Source organism: Varanus komodoensis, unplaced genomic scaffold (genome assembly GCF_004798865.1).
Source record: "Varanus komodoensis strain SLA01 unplaced genomic scaffold, ASM479886v1 scaffold2, whole genome shotgun sequence".
In the NCBI taxonomy this organism is placed as follows: domain Eukaryota; kingdom Metazoa; phylum Chordata; class Lepidosauria; order Squamata; family Varanidae; genus Varanus; species Varanus komodoensis.
This window is the reverse complement of record NW_025335568.1, coordinates 23,667,441-23,685,019: the sequence shown is the minus strand read 5'-3', so window position 1 is coordinate 23,685,019 and position 17,579 is coordinate 23,667,441. Positions and strand designations below refer to the sequence as shown.

Below are 17,579 nucleotides of genomic sequence, written 5' to 3'. Positions count from 1 at the left end.
AAGGAAAACATTGTTGTCTGAAACACACTGAAAATTCATGTCAAATAAACATTTTTCCCTCCAGCACGTTTTGTCTCTAAATGGCCACAGATGTCATGATGGTAATATACTAACTCACTCGTGGAAGTTACAATAAAACCTGATTGTCCTTTCCTTACATGCCAGATGTTTTGCCATTACAGTTATATGAGTCCTGTGTCACTTAATTTAAGAACTGTGGTGAATTTTATTTCAGACACATCAAAAATATATGACATAACTCTCCACCGGGCACAAGAACTGTTTACTTGCATTCCTACAAGAATGCAATCTCCCTTCTACACAAAAGACATTTAAGAGAGAAAGATTACAGATGTTATGAGATTTACCTTCTACAGTTAACCATCCTTTACTTTGTTATCACAGCATTTTACATTCAGAGATCTACCATAAGGGTAAGTTAGCCTTACCATTATTTATATACTCCAGTAACTTGCAAGGCCTCGCAAACTTTGCGGGTATGCAGCAGGTTCCTACACATCCTGGAGAATTGCCTGAATGAACCATTCATGTATCCAAAGAATTTCACAGTGGTGTGGCTTTGGTTTAACACAATTCTCTTAGTTCAATCTTAGAATACCTCCTGGCTGAACATTGTGTTCTTCAGAAGTAGTGCCAAAATGTCCAAGCTGAGGGGCTTTTAGCAGTGAGAACAGGTGATGAAAAAGCTTGTTATGATATTGGCTTAGGATGGAGCTCTAGTTGATGGTAGCTAGATGTGGGCCAAGTGTGGAAAAGTGCCCCATTCAGAATGATGTTTTCAGTGGTAGCACCTTGCCTCCCTGGTTTAATTGATGGTTTACTTAGGTGGGCACATGATAATAAAAATCCCAATTTTGTTTTGCTGCTGGTTTTGTGCTACTGCTATGAGGGGGGCCATGAAGGATGAGGTGGTCTACTTTGTAGTGTCTAGATTTCCACAAGTATCACTAATCTTCTTTGCTGTCTCCAGTAGTGCCTCTTCAATGATGAGCCTTCAGTAATTCATCTCTGGTTTCGTATCTTCTATGCAGTGAGCCATCACATTTATTGCTGCACCAGTATCAACTAAAATGCCACTTCCTTGTTCTCATATATATATATATATATATATATATATATATATATATATGGTGAAAAGGACGAATATTCAGTTTGGAGAAAGATATTTGAAATGTCTTTGAAAGGGTAATTATTTGGTTTTGCTGGTGAGAATTTGTTGCAAGCTGTGATAAGGCATGGATGGAACTGTCAATTTCAATTTCTCTTAATTTCTATTCTTTCCTATATTAAATTCAGTTCATTCTGAATTTTGAGATTATCTGCAGTTTTGGCTTCAGTTCATCCCAAGTATTTAGATTTCTTAAAAGTACATATGAACATTCAGATCTGTTTCTGTGTACATTTCTCCTAATGCACTTACAATGCATGCCTAATATATACATTTTTGTGCACACTCTTCCCCAATATATGTATTTTGTAGTTTTGTATTTTTAATTATTGGTTAACTGTATTGCAAAACTGAGAAAAGTATTGATTTTACACCAAAAGTTTTGGTTTACACATTGGTTTGAATATGCAAAATTATGCAATTTCTCATTAAAATGCAGACTGAACTAATTTCTCATTTCTAGCTGTGGTTCTCTGCAAGCATTTCCACAGTGGTTCTGATATCAGACAGTATTACAGAAAGCTTTTCCATGACATTGTGTTGCAGAGTTATTCTGGAGACTTTTTCGTTGCTCTCATTAAACTACTGGGAATCAGAAATCCTTGTTTACTGGTTTATTTACATTTCTTTTCAGTAGGTAGTGAAAGTCAGAAGACTTGTTTGGTATCCAATAGTGTCATTCCATAAGTTTAAATAATACCAATTGTGCCCTGCCAGATCTTTCCATTGAAAAAGTGGTTGTGCACCAGACGTGTACTTGAGCGAATGTAAATTTACTTGGATTCTTCTCTTGTGCATAGTTCATAACCACACCTCTGCCAGCATAGCATCATTTGTGCTGTCCAAGGATAAGCATCCTTATATCATCTGAGCTGTTATCTCGAGATCTCTGCAAGCACACAGTCATACCATGCAATATACTCATAGTCTGTTCTGATACTCTTCAGTAGTTTGTTTGCATTGCTGGGCTTGATGGGATCGGGTCAATTTCTGTGTTGTTTGAAATGCCTGGGTGAGACTAGCTCTGCCTTTTCAAAGGCACCTTATCTCTCATGGCAGGTTATGTTTTGAAAAATTGATGTAAATCACTGCTTGCTAAATGTAATTGTGTAGCACTACGTTCACTGCTAAACCAGATTGTAGTGATAAAATGAACTTCTACTGCAAAAAGAAGAAGTAGGAGTAGTAGAAGACACATTTCTAGCCTTTCAAGCTAGTATTCCTTTCAGGACCTCCAGCATATAATGTCAACAGAAAGTTCTGCAGGGGAAACTGTGCAGTATCACTAACTGTATAACTAAATTGTTCAGGAAAGTAGTGCTTAAAAGAGAAGTTAGCTTTAGTTTTATATTGCCTTAAGGCTGTAAAAATTAGCACACCTCTGTCTGAAGGTCCTACAGCTAAGCTGCACTCAAAATGGCAGCTGTCACGCCTCACATAAACCTATGTTTACCCGCTTTAGGGAGCTTGCTTAATCTAAAAGATGACCTGAAGTGAATTGGGCTGCAATTGGAGACTTGGACAGCTGACTGGATGGATGTATCCATGATAAATACTAAAATATTGTAAAGAACATTATATGTTGGTGACTGTTTTAGAATATGTATAGAACATTCGATACGATGCTATGAATAAAGACTTAAATTTTTAATTGCTGTAATCACCCCCTTTGCCACTAGAGGCTGCTCTTCATCGCGATGAAAAGTATCACGATGAAAAAATGACTTGGACATACTGTACTTGTTCATTCCTGTTGTCACAGCAACAAGTGTCCCTCTGGAAGAACATGAGCCCCCTGGAGTTGCATTGGTCCTTCACCATCACAACCTGTTGGTTCACCTGCCTCCGCTCTGGCCCAGGCAACTGAGGTAATGAGAGGGAGCAGAAGATGCTTGCTCACTGGTTCCCTGCCTGATGGACCAACTGCTCCCATCCTGATGTCTTCACAGACTTCAGCTGCTCAGCAGCCCTGCCATTGTAGCCAAGGGTCAGGAATGCTGGGTGTCGCAGCCCAAAGCACCTGGGGAGCAACAGGTTGGGGAGGGCTGCTGAACTGTTTTCAATGGCAGCCTTGAAAACATACGTACATACATGACAACTACTCTTCTCCAAGCAATTTCGCCTCAAATCCCCACTAAGCCATGAAGCTCACTGGGCCAGTCACTCAGCCTCAGCCTAACCCACTGTGAGGATAAAATGGAACTATGTAAGCCACTTTGGGTTCCTCTCAAGAGGAAAAAAGGTGGGATGTAAATGCAATGTAGGAGCAGCAGCAGCATTCTTTTAAAAAAAGGGACACATAACTTGTTGTTTTTAAAAAATTGAAACAATTTATTTTCCTCCAGTGATTAAAAGACGAACAACTCTGCATATTATTGATCCAGTATTTTGTCAGCTTGATTACCCATGTGTGGAACTGTAGGGCATGTGACCTGTGTCACCGCAGCAACATTGTTAACAGGCGAGTGACTCCAGATCCGGACACAAAGTCAGAAACACTTGGCTATCAGCTCCAGATTGCCCATCAGAGCTTTCTGACAGTGGCTGCTGGGCTGTAGAAAGTCTTCCTAGGATGACGGCGACTCTTGATTACATAAATTAGGGGTGGACAACAAAAGTACTACAAGTCCCTGCTGAACTTGCAAAAAGAAAAAAAATCTAAATCCACAATAGTGTTACAGAACACGAAATGGAACAAATTTACTTTGTCTTGAAATTAGGTCTGACCCTTTTCATGCCCTACAGTGGCTCAAAGCAAACTAAATTCGACCCATTTGCAGTCTTTAAAGTATTTTTATTCAATATTTGCATACTTTTGCTAATTGTGGGGAGGGCTAGAGGGTGAAATGGCCTCTTCACCCACTGCAGTAGCCCACCGCTGGTGTACGCATTGAAGCTGACACAGGGAAGAAATGCTTGCAATAGGATTTGGTGGTCTCAGGAGGGCAGCTAGCTTTGGGGGTGTCCCCACCAGCCAGCCGGTCCCTCCACCAGCCAGCTACCTCTTCCTCCTTTTGAATGTAAACACTGTGGCAGTAGTACCAGTTTCTCCTCCATCCTGCCTAGTAAACTCATGCACAGCCACACTATGACAACCCCATGGCGTACCACTTTAATTTTTTTTAAGCTTTCCTTTGAGGAAGCAGAAATCTAAACCAACCAGATGCTGCCTCTGAGCACCCAAGTAGTGACAGAGTTGTCTTTATGTCACTCCTCTATCCTCATTGGCCATGTCCCCAAAGGGAGCATTTGATTGGATTATATCTTGCTATTCAGGGGGTTTCTTCTTCTTTCTCTTTGAATAGCACCTGGCTGCACAGGCTGCCTTGGCAGGCTATGGCTGTGCTTCCTTTTGCTAGCAGGGCTGGAAGGAGATGGAAAGAGCTGCCATTGCTTGCCACCACCTCCTTGAACTTGGCTTGTTAGGGCCCCTGGACTTGCTCTCGACAGACTGGTCTTTGCCATGCATCCTGATGCTGACTAGTAAGGCATCCATAGCACTTACATCAAAAGAAGTGCCTAGAATGATTATTGAAAGATGAAGATAACTAATTACCTTCATGTGAACTTAGACTAGATTTGCACATGTAGCTACCATACCAATGTCCATGAATTGCCTAGCTATATCTTCACCTATAAACAGAGACACGAGCTGCCTCGATCAGACCATTGGTCTAGTTCCTTCAGCACTGCACTTGTGGCAGCCTTCCAGTGATCCGGGAAGAGGAATGCCGAGGCTGCTGCCTATAGATTTATACCTGAGATGCTTGAATGTTGCAGGTTGAATCCTGCTTTTAGTCCTTCCAAAGCAGACCTACTGAAATCAACAGCACTGAAGTGAGTCACAGCTACTCAAGCCCATTGATTTCTATGCATTGAGTCTAAGCAGGACTAAATCTGGATGTCATTCAGAATCTTCTATATTGAAGCATGTACTGTTCCTCTAAGTTATGGCTTCTCCCACATCTCTTGGGACAACGTACGTGGGCTGAAAGCAATTTTTAATTGGAAAAAAAAAAATAACAGTCGTCCAGGAGAACAGATTATGCTTGAGGCTTGTTTTATAAAGCCATGCTTATTTCCTATATAGCTTCCTTTAAGAAAATGTTTCTGATCTAATTTCTCCCTTTGGAATGGATCACTGTTAAGGTATGTTTGGAAAGGCCTTTTGAGTACATGGAATAGTATGTTTTTTGTATAAACAAAGGAATTGCTTTAAGAGTTGAGTGTGTGATCAATACACACAACAGCGATCCTCACAAAAAGGATGGAGGTCTTTTTGTTATCTTTGAGATACTGATAATTTTATACATTATAAGTAGTCCCACTAAAATGGGAACAAATGTATTAGTAAATAAGAAATGCTTGTAAGATCATTCTAGAATTGTGATCTGGCTAGTTTGAACATACATATCAATAAATTAATATATCCCAAAGTTGGCAGCATTATCTGGAATTAAGATTTCTACAAATACCCATGTGGTGGCACTTTGAAAATAAAGTCCTGAGAGTTGATATGGAAAAAAATAAAAAATGTTGCAAGGCCAGGTCAGTTGCCAAGCCATGTTGCTATCTCTTCTCGGTGTTTCTTTAGCCATTCAATATTGCTCTTCACAGTTTCAATAGCCTGTTTTCTGGATGCTTCTCCAGCTCCAGCGTTCGGGTATTTTGCAAAGAAATTTTCCATCTTAAGAAAAGCAAACACATGAGTTAGTGTGATCTGACTTTTCTGGTCCTGGGACATTCCCCCAGATGTCAGGGTATACCCTCCTCTCCCAAAGCCCAACTTCCTTACCCTAAAACTCACTCCCTGGAATCATGGACTGGGGATAAAAGCGGACTTCCTGTCCCAGCACTTGTATCTCCAGTAGGACCTCTCTTTTCCCTCAGTCCAAATCTGGGACCAAACCCCCAATGGCAGAGGGGTTTGTCTTTTTTTAATAGAATGCTAATAAGGGAAATTCCAGACACGGAATTCTATGTGCAGTTAGCTCTTACACACAGCAGAAAGTAATAAATGCAGATAGCCTAACATAGCTATGTGGTGCTTGACATGAAAAAGATGCCCCACGCTAGGCACACGCTAACTGCAGTTGAGATGTAATGCTAAAGCCTAGTTAGAGAGGAAGTAGAAGAGGAAGTAGAAGAGGAAGGAAGTGTGTCTATGCTCCTCCTCATGTCCACATTGGAGGTGAGTGAGGCAGGGTGATGAGCATGAGTCCAAGGCTCCCTTTGGCTCATTCAGGAAGCTCTAAATTAAGGATGAGCCATGGCCAAGATGGAGGCATGCAGAATAATGGCCTGCCAGTGCAGCGAGGGGCATTCCTCAGAACCTGAGCAGAATATTGTTTGCTGATGCTCTCCATCTATGTTGGTCGTCAAATCCCATCATCCATAGTCAGCATATGTAGGTGCTCAGCCTGCATCTTGCTGAACAGGGGTGTGGAACCTGAGGCCCAGGAGAAAATCTGCCCCTCTGGGGGTCCCAGTCCAGCTCTTCGAGAGATGGCCACGCCCCCTTTTCTCCCACTGCCCAAACGCTTGACGGCTTCCAGTCTTTTGTGCCATTCTCCCCACTGTAAAAGGTTACAATACCTGTTGCAAGACTTTGTTACCAGCAGAAAGTGCTTAAGCTAAATATGCCTGGTTGTGTTTTTTGTGTTCTTGGCTCTCTCGCCACTGGCATGCAGCCCCTGGAGCTTCTCTTAAATGGAATGAGCCTTTGAGCAGGAAGAGGTTCCCCACCCACGGTGCTGAGGAGGGCTGCCTATGGCTCCCTTGTGTGAATCCTTGTTGTATGCTAAGTCCCTCTTTGCTTGGCCTAGACTTGGTTGAGTGTCTTTAAAAAAACAGCCGTCGCAGTGAGGCACCAAATGTTAACCTACCCATGCAGCGTGAATGTGGAATAAGAATTACTTCATTGGAACAGACTAAAGCAGTGCAGCACCAGCTTTGGGGGAGTTGATGGGCACGTGAAATTGTGGGAGAGCTGTGGATACTCTCACAAAACAGCAGCCCTTGGAGGCATTTGTAGAAGGGCTGCCATGATGGGCAAGACCAGTCACAAAATACTGATTTTCCAGAAGTCAAACTGGTGAAAATATAAGGGTGCAGCTCTGTAGCCTCCTGATGTTGTCTGGGGCGGAAGGCAAAGCATTATTCAGAATCCCAGCTCCCATGTCTTATGATTTTGGAGCTAGGACTCTGAAGGCTAAGCCCCTGCCCACTTCCCTTTGGGGAGGTCATTTCCAGGCCATCTACCTGAGGTTGTAATCACTACTGTTAGGGGAGAAAAAGGTGTAAGAGAGGAAACTAGGGTTATTCCAGTTCCTAGCAGTCCCCCAGCCTCCTTCCTTCCTTCCTTCCTTCCTTCCTTCCTTCCTTCCTTCCTTCCTGTGTCTCATCTGGGAAATGGTCACCACTGTCCCTTGTTCAGGGGCATAAGATGCATGAGGGAAATAAGTATTTGCCCTAAGAAATGCAGCCTTCCAGACAATACAAGACATGGGTGGGGTCAGTACCTGAATAAATGTGGCACTGGGGGAGATTCTTTTAAATTAAAATGCATCTTAAATATGAAAGTAGAAATCAGGAGGAGCAGAGATCTTGGGAACACCAAAAGAAGCATTGTAAATCTGAGGACTAAAGAACTGCTCAAGTCCAGCTTAAAAGAGAACTTTGGTTAAGCAGTGTAAATCCAGATGAACCAAATGTGAATCAGATAGGTCTTCGCTATAGCCCCAAAATGGCTGCAGCAGTACTAGGAAAATAAGATAAAATACCCAAATACAAAGTAAAACAAACAAGCCATGAAGCAAACAGGTGAAACATTCCAAAAATCAGTCAAAACAATCTGTTAAAATAATAAAAATAAAAGATTACAATGCAAGGGCCCAATACAGTGGACTTTTTCTGTTGAAATATACATTGGATCAGCTTATGGGTCAAAGACCTGTTTAAAGAAAAATGGCTTTTGTTTGCTGGCTGAAAGTCATCAGAGGCTGAGCTAGTCATTCCAAGACGTGGTAGCAGACCCAGAGAAAGTCCTTTGCCTTTGCTCAGGGAACCTTAAATTGACTTTCAGCTGAGCAGATGAAATTCTGGACTATGCCCTTACCTGCCAAAGCTGGAGATCTGTATTGAACATTTCTGTTATTCTTGATGCTAGGCGCCCAAGGTTTCTGTCATTGAGAGTGTATCTGGAAAAAGGACATAAACCTGTTTAGGTATACCACTTACATTAGGTATCTTGGCTTTTAAAATGAAATATTGAACAGAGAGGAATGATACATATTGTAAATACTTTACTATTTAGAATAGTTAACTTGCAGTGGTTGTCGTCCCATGGTTCTCCCCAAACCTCAGCAAAGCATTAAGAATGATAGTTCCAGCTTTTAGTCCAACAACCACAGAGTATTTCTAGGGAGTAAGCTATCCTGGGGTCAAACTAGGTAGAATGCAGGTTTACAAATAAAAAAATTGTGGAGCCCACAGAACTTGGTTAGGGGGCAGGAAGCGGATTCATAGGGCCGTTCCCATGTGGTCTATGACTTTCATCAGGCCCCCAGACTCTGATGTATGCAAACACAAGGCTCCTCTAGCTCTATTTGGCCAAAGCACAAGCTAATCATGCATTTTGCTCTTTGGGCAGGGAGAATCTGTGACCTGACAAGGGATTCTGAGCCTCACCCTCTAGGATCAGGCAGCAAAGTGCCTTTGGAAGGGTTCTGCATAAACACAGATAACTTTAATTAGAGTGTGCTTCTTTCACAAGGAAGGAGGGAGCAAACTGAAGCCATTACATATTCTAGTTTTTACCATACTATAGTGGGCCCGGTAAAATGGAAGCAATTATATTTATGAATAACATTTTTAAAGAAACTGAATGGTTCTGGAAGAACATGCACTGATGCCAGTACACTTACCTGGCAACTAAATATTCCCAGTTGATCCGTACCCAGTCCCAAGCCATCGTCTTGCCATAGCTGTTATAGGAGATGTACCTCAAGACAGTGAACACGTCTTGACTTCTAATGAGGTTTGAATCATAGATGCACTCTAAAAATCTAGGAGCAATCAGATGCGAAGCCATGGCACAAGATGATTAGTATCTCATTAGAAAATGAGCTGCAAACTGCATCTTGAAATAGGTTTCCACCATGCCTCATTTGTAAGGAGTCAGAAACCTAAATAAAACCCCACCTGTTCTCCCTCTCAACTAGCCTGTTTTCACAGCTTGTGTTTCCCTGCATGGAGAATCCACAATACCTCTGCGGGGAGGGACATGGTAAGCAGGAGACACTTGATGCTGCGTCATAGCATTTTTTTTTTCCAAATTATTCATTACACAGACTTGGCCAAGCCCATGTGGCTTCCTGGTCAGCCTATGTGAGCTGAGTATGTGTCATGAAATACATCAAATGCTCCTGCTCAGCTGTTTCTGGGAAAAATGGGTAATGCTGCCCGGATGCTACCTGTTGATGGGCATGATTGGTGATAGGGCATTTTGAGGGATGGCACTCCATCCTTCCCAGAGAGGATCTCCTAGCCCTCCTTTGCCTTCTCTTCAGGTTGAGAACTTATATTTACCAGAGCCTTGGGCTTCTTTTTATGATGGATTAAAGAAAAACTGGAATTTGCTTGTTGTTTAATTGAATGTTCTGTGTTGGTATTTTATGTTGCTTAAAGAGGGGCGAGGCTTAGGAACAGTTAGCAGCCATTTCTTATACTGGACGCAGATGGTATGTTAGACATACCTGTTCAATAAGGTGATGTTTTTCACAGATGCCAGGCCATATAGCAACTTTTCCTTTTCTTGAGCTAATGTTGCATTTTGATATTTCTCAAACATATAATTCCATGCTTCTTCATTACCAGAGTTCTTCATTCCATAGCGGTACACCAAGAGGCGGAGATTTACATCTAGACTAACAGTGAAGGAAATGCTGTGATTAGAGAAGATGTGCATCGTTCACCTTATTTGCAAAGGTGTGGCATGCATCAAGGGCATTTGACAGTTGAGCTGTATATCAATCAATCAATCAAACAAACAAACAAACTCACTTTGTTCCTTTTAGCCATTCATTAAATAATTGAGATGTATTAGTCAAAGTCTCTAGGTCATCCATGCTGCATGCAAAGCCTAGGACTGTCACACGAAGGAGACTGGGGAGAAAAGGAAGAAAAACATCTGTTTCATTTGTTTTGAATATGATGTAAATAAATAAAGTAGAAACTGATGCAACTACATTTGCATAGCTAAGGCTTGCATTTCTAAAATGGCAGCAGTGCATAAAACATGACAAAACAGTTTTGAAACTGAAGGGACATCAAGAAACACAGTATGGTTTGCAATATTAATTTGCTGTTGAAAGGGGGAAAGCCCTCAGATCTCAACATTTTTGCATGTGCTAAAGGTTAGTCCTGAGGAGATTTTCCACCCAAGGCTGTTAATCAGCTGTATCTACTTTCAGTTTTGTCCCAGAATTGAGATCAGGGCACTACTTTCTTTCCTGCTACATAACCTCTAGGTGGCACTGTGGTATAGCAGAACAGCACAAATACACAAAAGGAAATTGCACTTTTTTTCCCCTTTCATAATTAAATGCTGCATTTTTCTTGCTGTAAAGAAACACACAGAAAGTGCTGGTTAGAAACAGAAGCAGAACCAGAAGGTGATGACATGTTCTAAGATCCCATAAATAACTGTGAGGACAGAGTAATACGTGATAAGTGCCCCATGTAGAAAATTCTGGATCCTGCACTTTTGTTATACAAACATCGTACACAGTGCTTAAAATATATTAGGTTGAATCCAGCTCTCTCATTGTGTTGCCAAAAGCAGTTGTGGCAGCAGAATCATGAGTAGGAGAGGATGGTTCCCTCTCCTTCCACAGTCCTCAAAATCTTCCCTGGAGGGCTGGGAAAACTCTGGAGCAAATATGTGGGTAGTGTGGAAAACCACCACATAAAAGAGGGGAAAAAACCCTTTCCAGGCTAAGACTTCTGCTAGCACAACAGCAGAATTTAACCAATATATGTGATTCACCAAAATTATTTTCAAAACCTTCCCAACTTCAACTTTCATCATAAAAGGTAGCATTTGAAAGCTGGAGGATATTACTGTTTACTGGAGGTAGGTAACCTTTTCTCCATGAGGGGCCACATTTGCTTGGGGTCAATGATTCAGGGTTTCCATGCCAGCTGTGGGTGGAACCAGAACTACCCCCCTACACTGTCTTTTTCCTCTTACAGAGGAAGATATAAGGCTGATTTGCATAACACAACAGTCTAGCATAGCTTAATTTACTCATTGGGCTCCCATGTCATGTTGTCACCTGTGCAGTTCTGCATCCCTCCCACAGACTAGTTGGCTTGCTGTGACTTGTTGTCATGTGAAACCAGGCAGCAGGAGCTGTTTGAGAGCTGGACAACACTCAAGTAATTCATAGTTTGTTTTATGGTTGCTTGAGGGTTGGATAGCCAAGCAACCATGGGTATCTTGCAGAAAAGAGCTCCCAGGCATGCCTGATCCAATGAGACATCTTCCCCTGTGGGTAAATTAAATCACAGTGGCTTTCATATCATGTGAACCAGATCATAGCATGGACTGATGGTAACTGAGAGGAGAGAGAGAAGGAGGAGGAGGAGGAGGAGGATAAGATCTTCATCACGTCTCCTTCCCTGTCATTTCCTCATTTATACATACACAGAGCCAGCTGATTAGTATTAAAGAGCTGATCAGCTGTTCAGCACTGATGGTTGATTTAATGCTAATGAGTTTGGCTGCTTTACTGTGCACAATTAAGATGTTTAAATCCCATCATTATGTGACATTTATCTGCAATTTCTGACCTTAAAATAGAGAACTTGAGAGTAATGGGAGATGTAAAGTACATTTGGAACATATAAAGATGTGATGAATGAGAGTACTCAATGCATACACATCTGAAATAAGTGTTTCACCTTTTGATATGATCTCCATCATTCTGCCATCCCAGCTGACTTATTAAGGGCTTGACTAGTCTCCGAAAGTATTCCTGGAATAAAGACATAGCAGCTATAACAAAGGTGAAGCTTCAGATAATGAGCTTTCCCTTGATTTAGTACTGGTTTTTCAAAATCTGAACAGAAATAGATAAATAAAAATGAAAATAACAAGGCAATGTTTCAGATAAATTGCTTGTTAAGATCAGGCAGTATGGAAAAATAGCCTTGTTTATGACATTGGTTGTGATCGGATGCCACAGAATTTGGAGTCTCTGGTTTCATCCCATTGAGCTTGGTTCTTAAGTAAGGCCATTGAGATAAATAGAATTGTGTGCGAACAGAACTCAGAGGGTGGACCCCCTTGTCTGTTTTGCAACTTGTCCTCATGAGAGTGATAGAGCACGGAGTCACTTTATTATTATTGTTATTACTATTATTTCCATTTCTATACCCCAAGGCTGAAGCTCTCTGGGAGGTATACAAAAAAGCAGTATAGGTAAACTAGGCTAAGTTTAATTGATGACCCAAGCTAGGGTGGTTGCATTTACTAGATCTTTGGTAGCAGCTTGAATTTCATTAAATCAGGTGAGGGTAGGGCATTGGCAAAATAAGCAGGCTAATCGTAATTCCACTGGCACTGTATCTGGCCAGATTTTCCCCACTGCATGCCCTCCAGCTTCACACACTTATCACAAAAGTCTGTATTCTGATGTATATTCAACAAAACTTGTTCTAATGAAATGTTGGCTATCTAGTACAATCTTTCAGAACTCCTGGTAATAATAATCTCTTGGGTTCATGCTAAATACGAAATGCTCAAGGTTTGTTAGACTCTGTATTATTAATTCCACACCTTTTCCTGGAATGATTGTGTCATTTTAATATACAAGGTGGATGAGGATCAGATCACTTTTAAATTTTCATACACCAGCAGTGCGAATACTATGCTGATTTGAGCATTTAAGCCACCAAGGAATACTGTTGCTCCAGAAGGCTGCTGAGTAAGCATAACCCCTTGGCCAGCAGAACACTTCCAAAACAAAGAGTATTAATGAATGGCAGCATCAAAGTTGTGATTGCATCAACTTAGTTGTTGTTGTTGTTATGTGCCATCAAGTCATCTCAAACTCTTCTAGGGTGACTCTGATTGAAAGCGCTACGAAATGTCCTATCCATGACAGTCCTACTCAGCTCTTGTAAATTCAAGGCTGTGGTTTCCTTTATGGGGTCAGTCCATCATATTTTCAGTCTTCCTCTTCTGCCTTCAACTTTCCCCCATCAAGATTGAGGTGCATTAGATTCCTACAAATAATCAGATGTCTGTTCCACCTGATGGCTCCTGGCTTTCTGAGCTGTTTGATTGTATTTTATTACTGTCTTTCTGTTTATTTTTATCCAGCTGCTTTTAAGTGTATGTGTCATAACTTTGAGTGTCCTGTTTTGGGCAGTGAAATGGGTTATAAATATAACACATGTGTGCAAGCACACATGTACACACATATAATAACCAGCAAAACTCCTATTTCAAACTTGTTGATGCATTTTGCCAGTGTTCTTTCCCACAGAAACTTAAGAGTTGTTGCAAGAAAAGACTACAGATCCTTTAGCACTTAGGTTATAATTTTGAGAAATCTTTGTCGTGGGGAGAAGCCATGATAGTTAAGTTTGTACAGAATTGAAAAGCCTGCTGTACACATATACCTTTCGTGTTAATACATAATCTTGGACAATAGGTCTTTGACACTGAGAATTTAGTGTTATTGTTACTTTCCTTTAATCCCATATGTTACTATGAATCTCATTCTCCAAGTGCCCGTCCCTGTGAGGCCGAAATGGCAGCACACATGCACAAGAGAGGGCTGGAGGAACCCAATGTTTGCATAATTAAAGAAAAACAGTAGAAAACAGGACTGGAAAAAGTCCTGTTTGGGCTGAGAATGCACAGTGGTACCAAGCGCTGAATCTGTGTTGTGTAGGGCAGAAAATTGGGGAATGAAACGAAGTATTATGACAGAGTGTCACTTGTTGCCAGGAATCCTGAACTGGTCAGAAGCACTCTACGCTGCACCATTTTGATGCAGTCCTTACTTCTAACTCATAATATAGATTTCAGAAATACTGTAATACACTGACCAGGAGCAGTCTTTGGAAAATTATGCAGACTTTCAGAGTAGCTCTATTAAACACAAAAAAACCCAAGGCCAGGCCTAAAGCCCTTCCAATTTTATAATAGCATGCATTTCCTCTTCCTTTCCTACACAACGTTTTAATTGGCAATCTTACCTGAAATTTGGGATACAGTTTATCATCATCCTCAAGCATGTCCTGAATATAGGATACAGCTTCTACTGCTCTTTGCCATGGTATGTATTCATTTTCTCTTTCCAAATATTTTGTTAGGTTCAAAGCAAAAGAATAATTCAGAAGGTTAGCCCTGAGGAAAGAAAAAACAGAATGTACGCTGTTAGATCTTCCTTTATTTTCCGATAGCACCCAATAATAATTCAATTTCTTTCTGGTTATAGTTGCAACTTCCCCTTCCCAGTTTTTCAGTCTGTCTTCTCCAGTGTTTGGGACTGGACACAGGAACTCATTTACCATTGGGCTGGTGTCCTAAAGTCAAGATACATTACACAAAATTGCTGTTGCAGAGCTCAGAAGAAACTGATGGGTTGCCTGCAAGGCAATGCTGGAGATGAGTAATACATCTTGTAAGCAGTAAGAGACAAGCACTGTCAGCATTATCCTTCTTTCCTGACATATAATTATCCAGTGCTGTAAGCAGTTATAATGGGATGTAGGTGAATGACAAAATAGGAGGATCACCTTTGCTTGTGCTTTCAGATGAGTTTCAGAGGTCTTGGCTATAAGTCCATTGAGAAAAATCAATTAAATTGGTGGACAGGGCCTTCTAAGTGATGTCCCTATATACCAGGAATTACCTTCCAGTTCAGGTTCACAAGAACCCATCAGTACAGGCCTATATGTAGGTTTAAAAGATTCATTCATCCCAAGTTGGTATTCCAAAAATAATAAAAACATGCAATGGTGTGGGCCGAAGGCATTTCAACTGAACCGAATGTCACATTCCAGGCCCACTGCTTTTGCTGGGGTTAACTGCTGGGGTTTATTTACTTTTATTGGATGGTACTGTTGTTTTATTAACATGTAGTGCTGTATATTGTATTTTTATATTTCATAGAAGCCACTGTAGGATGGCTTTGTCCCAAAGGATGGCTGAAAGATATGTCACTCCACGAGCCATGAATGGCATGATGAGCCTTACATGTGTGTAAAGCTGCTGCAGCTGGCTAGGTTCTGTATCACCAGACTTATTGTCAGTGTTGCAGAAGGGTATCAACTGCTCATGGGTGAAGTTGCCTTTTTGAGTTTATTTTTCAATGCTGGTAGGAGTTGGTGGAACTGTAGCCAATAGGTTGGGGAAGAAACTGCCGGAGTCTGCATTTGTCTGGTCTTCTGCAGCCTACCTTGCATTGACAACATTGCACGTTTACACATGACACCAACAGGGACTTTGACACATGACGCATGGAGCATAAAAGAAATGCAAGAGTGTCAAAGATGTGACTTTGAACAAATCATACACATCTCAAGATTTCTAATAATGCAGAAAGCTAAGAAATGGAAGCTATATTGTTACTTTCTGTAGCTTAGTTTTGTTACTATTGTCCTTTGCCAACTCCAAAAGCAATCCAGGCATGTGCATTTGAACAATGTATTTCTCAAATGCCACAAAGAGGAAGTAAGGCAGACAGACTGTAACTGGCTTAATTCCTCACTCATGTGAAGCAGTCAGCCTGGAAATTTGCAGGCACTCAGGAGAATTCAGATCGGGTTGTCTGGCTTTAAGATTAAATCAGGACACATCAAAAGCAAGACACAGATCAGCTCTATGCCTGTTGGGGAACTTGTAATAAGACTGTGATTGCCCTCAAAGTCTGTCTTGGAGACATGCCCAGTTTCTTGAAAGATCAGACTAGCATATGGAGTGGGAGTGGGGGATCTGTCCAGCATGACATATGTGGGAGGCAATGGGACTTGTATTCTAACCATCCTATCACTCCCCAAACCCTATGATTAGAGAAGTCAAACATAGCTACTGCAATAATTCATGGAGCTTTACATCAATATAATTTCAGAATTTGTTAGCTATTAGGCATCACAGCAGCCATATGTTTAAAGGGGCTTGTTGTGTCGTGTGTTGTGCCTGAAGAATTTGGAATGTGGTCAACGAGAATGCTAGAAGGAAAAAGGTTGAAGCAATGGGGTTTTGTGCTCTGTGTGCAATATCCCCCACCAGCGTCAATCCCCCACCAGCACCAGTATTCTTCCCTTAGGCAAAGATAACTGATAGAAGGCAAGTAGGAAGGTAATAGAAAGTAGCCTTGCCAATGATAGCCGTGTTCCTGCTCCCTCCATGTGTGATGATGGGCAGAGAGATTTCCCTTTGCCCCAGTGCAGGGCAGAAGAACTGTATGACCCTTGTTATCAGTAGAGGGAGATTGTCTCATGTTGAGAAGTGCACAACAGGGAATATTATCTCCCATGAAGTGTGCTCTTCCATCTCTCAGCCAAGCATGCATGATGGGCTCCTATCAGAAATAATGTGATCTCTGATAATGTGATGCACCCTTCAGAACTTAGCTGCCCATGGAATTTTGCACTGCTCCAAGTTGCAATGTCCTTCTCAGCCATCCAAATCTGTCAATAATCTTATCTATTTAAATATGTACTTTGAGGGGAAGAGTTTATATCTAAAAACAATAGCATTTTAGAGGATTTTCGGAGGGGGCATGCTTTTAGAAGAACATAGTTTGTGGTTCACATATTCAATGTGAATATGGAGCCGAGTTTTGGTGAAAAGGTGAAATTGAGAGAAACTGGAAATAGGTTGATTTGTCCATCTAAACCAGTCTTCTTCAACCTGATGCTGTCCAGATGTTTTCAGCTCATTTTACTACAGTAAATATAGCTAATGGCAAGGGATACTGGGTATTGTAGCATCTAGAAGGCACCAGATTCAGGAAGGCCGAGCTCTGCCTCTCAGATCCTGAAAGCCTCTTCTGTTTCTCCTAGACTTTATCTATTTAATTATCCAAAATTATTTTAAGGTAGTCTTTAAGGATAGAACTTTCTCAAGGTAGTGAAAAGGATAAAACAATGCAAAAAATACCTGTATAAATAGGCAATGAATAAATATGCTATAATGTACAACAAAATACCAATGAAACCTGTAGTTCTTGAACTATGGAAAGTCCAGCAAAAGCAGATGGGTCTTCAGAGCGTTCCTGCAGAACTACAAAGAACGGACCTGATGAACCCCTGATGGAAGCTGATTCCAGAGTGAAGAGCCACCACTGAAAAGTCTCACTTGTACTCA

The 17,579-nt window shown here is 41.2% G+C and overlaps 1 protein-coding gene across 2 annotated transcripts in view; it reads right to left on the bottom strand.

The window, feature by feature from the left end:
- Positions 1-3,595: 3,595 nt before the first annotated feature.
- LOC123022750 (glutamyl aminopeptidase) overlaps positions 3,596-17,579 on the bottom strand; it is a 58,996-nt gene continuing 45,012 nt past the window's right edge. Inside the window, exons 14-20 of one of the 2 annotated variants that reach the window (XM_044428729.1) lie at positions 14,462-14,612; positions 12,155-12,228; positions 10,253-10,354; positions 9,946-10,134; positions 9,115-9,255; positions 8,307-8,388; positions 3,596-5,876 (exon numbers count right to left, since the gene is read on the bottom strand). In XM_044428729.1, the coding sequence (XP_044284664.1) occupies positions 5,739-5,876; positions 8,307-8,388; positions 9,115-9,255; positions 9,946-10,134; positions 10,253-10,354; positions 12,155-12,228; positions 14,462-14,612 (877 nt within the window). In that variant the 3' untranslated portion in view covers positions 3,596-5,738. The remainder of the gene's footprint in view (positions 5,877-8,306; positions 8,389-9,114; positions 9,256-9,945; positions 10,135-10,252; positions 10,355-12,154; positions 12,229-14,461; positions 14,613-17,579) is intronic. The other variant, XM_044428730.1, reaches the window with a different exon arrangement.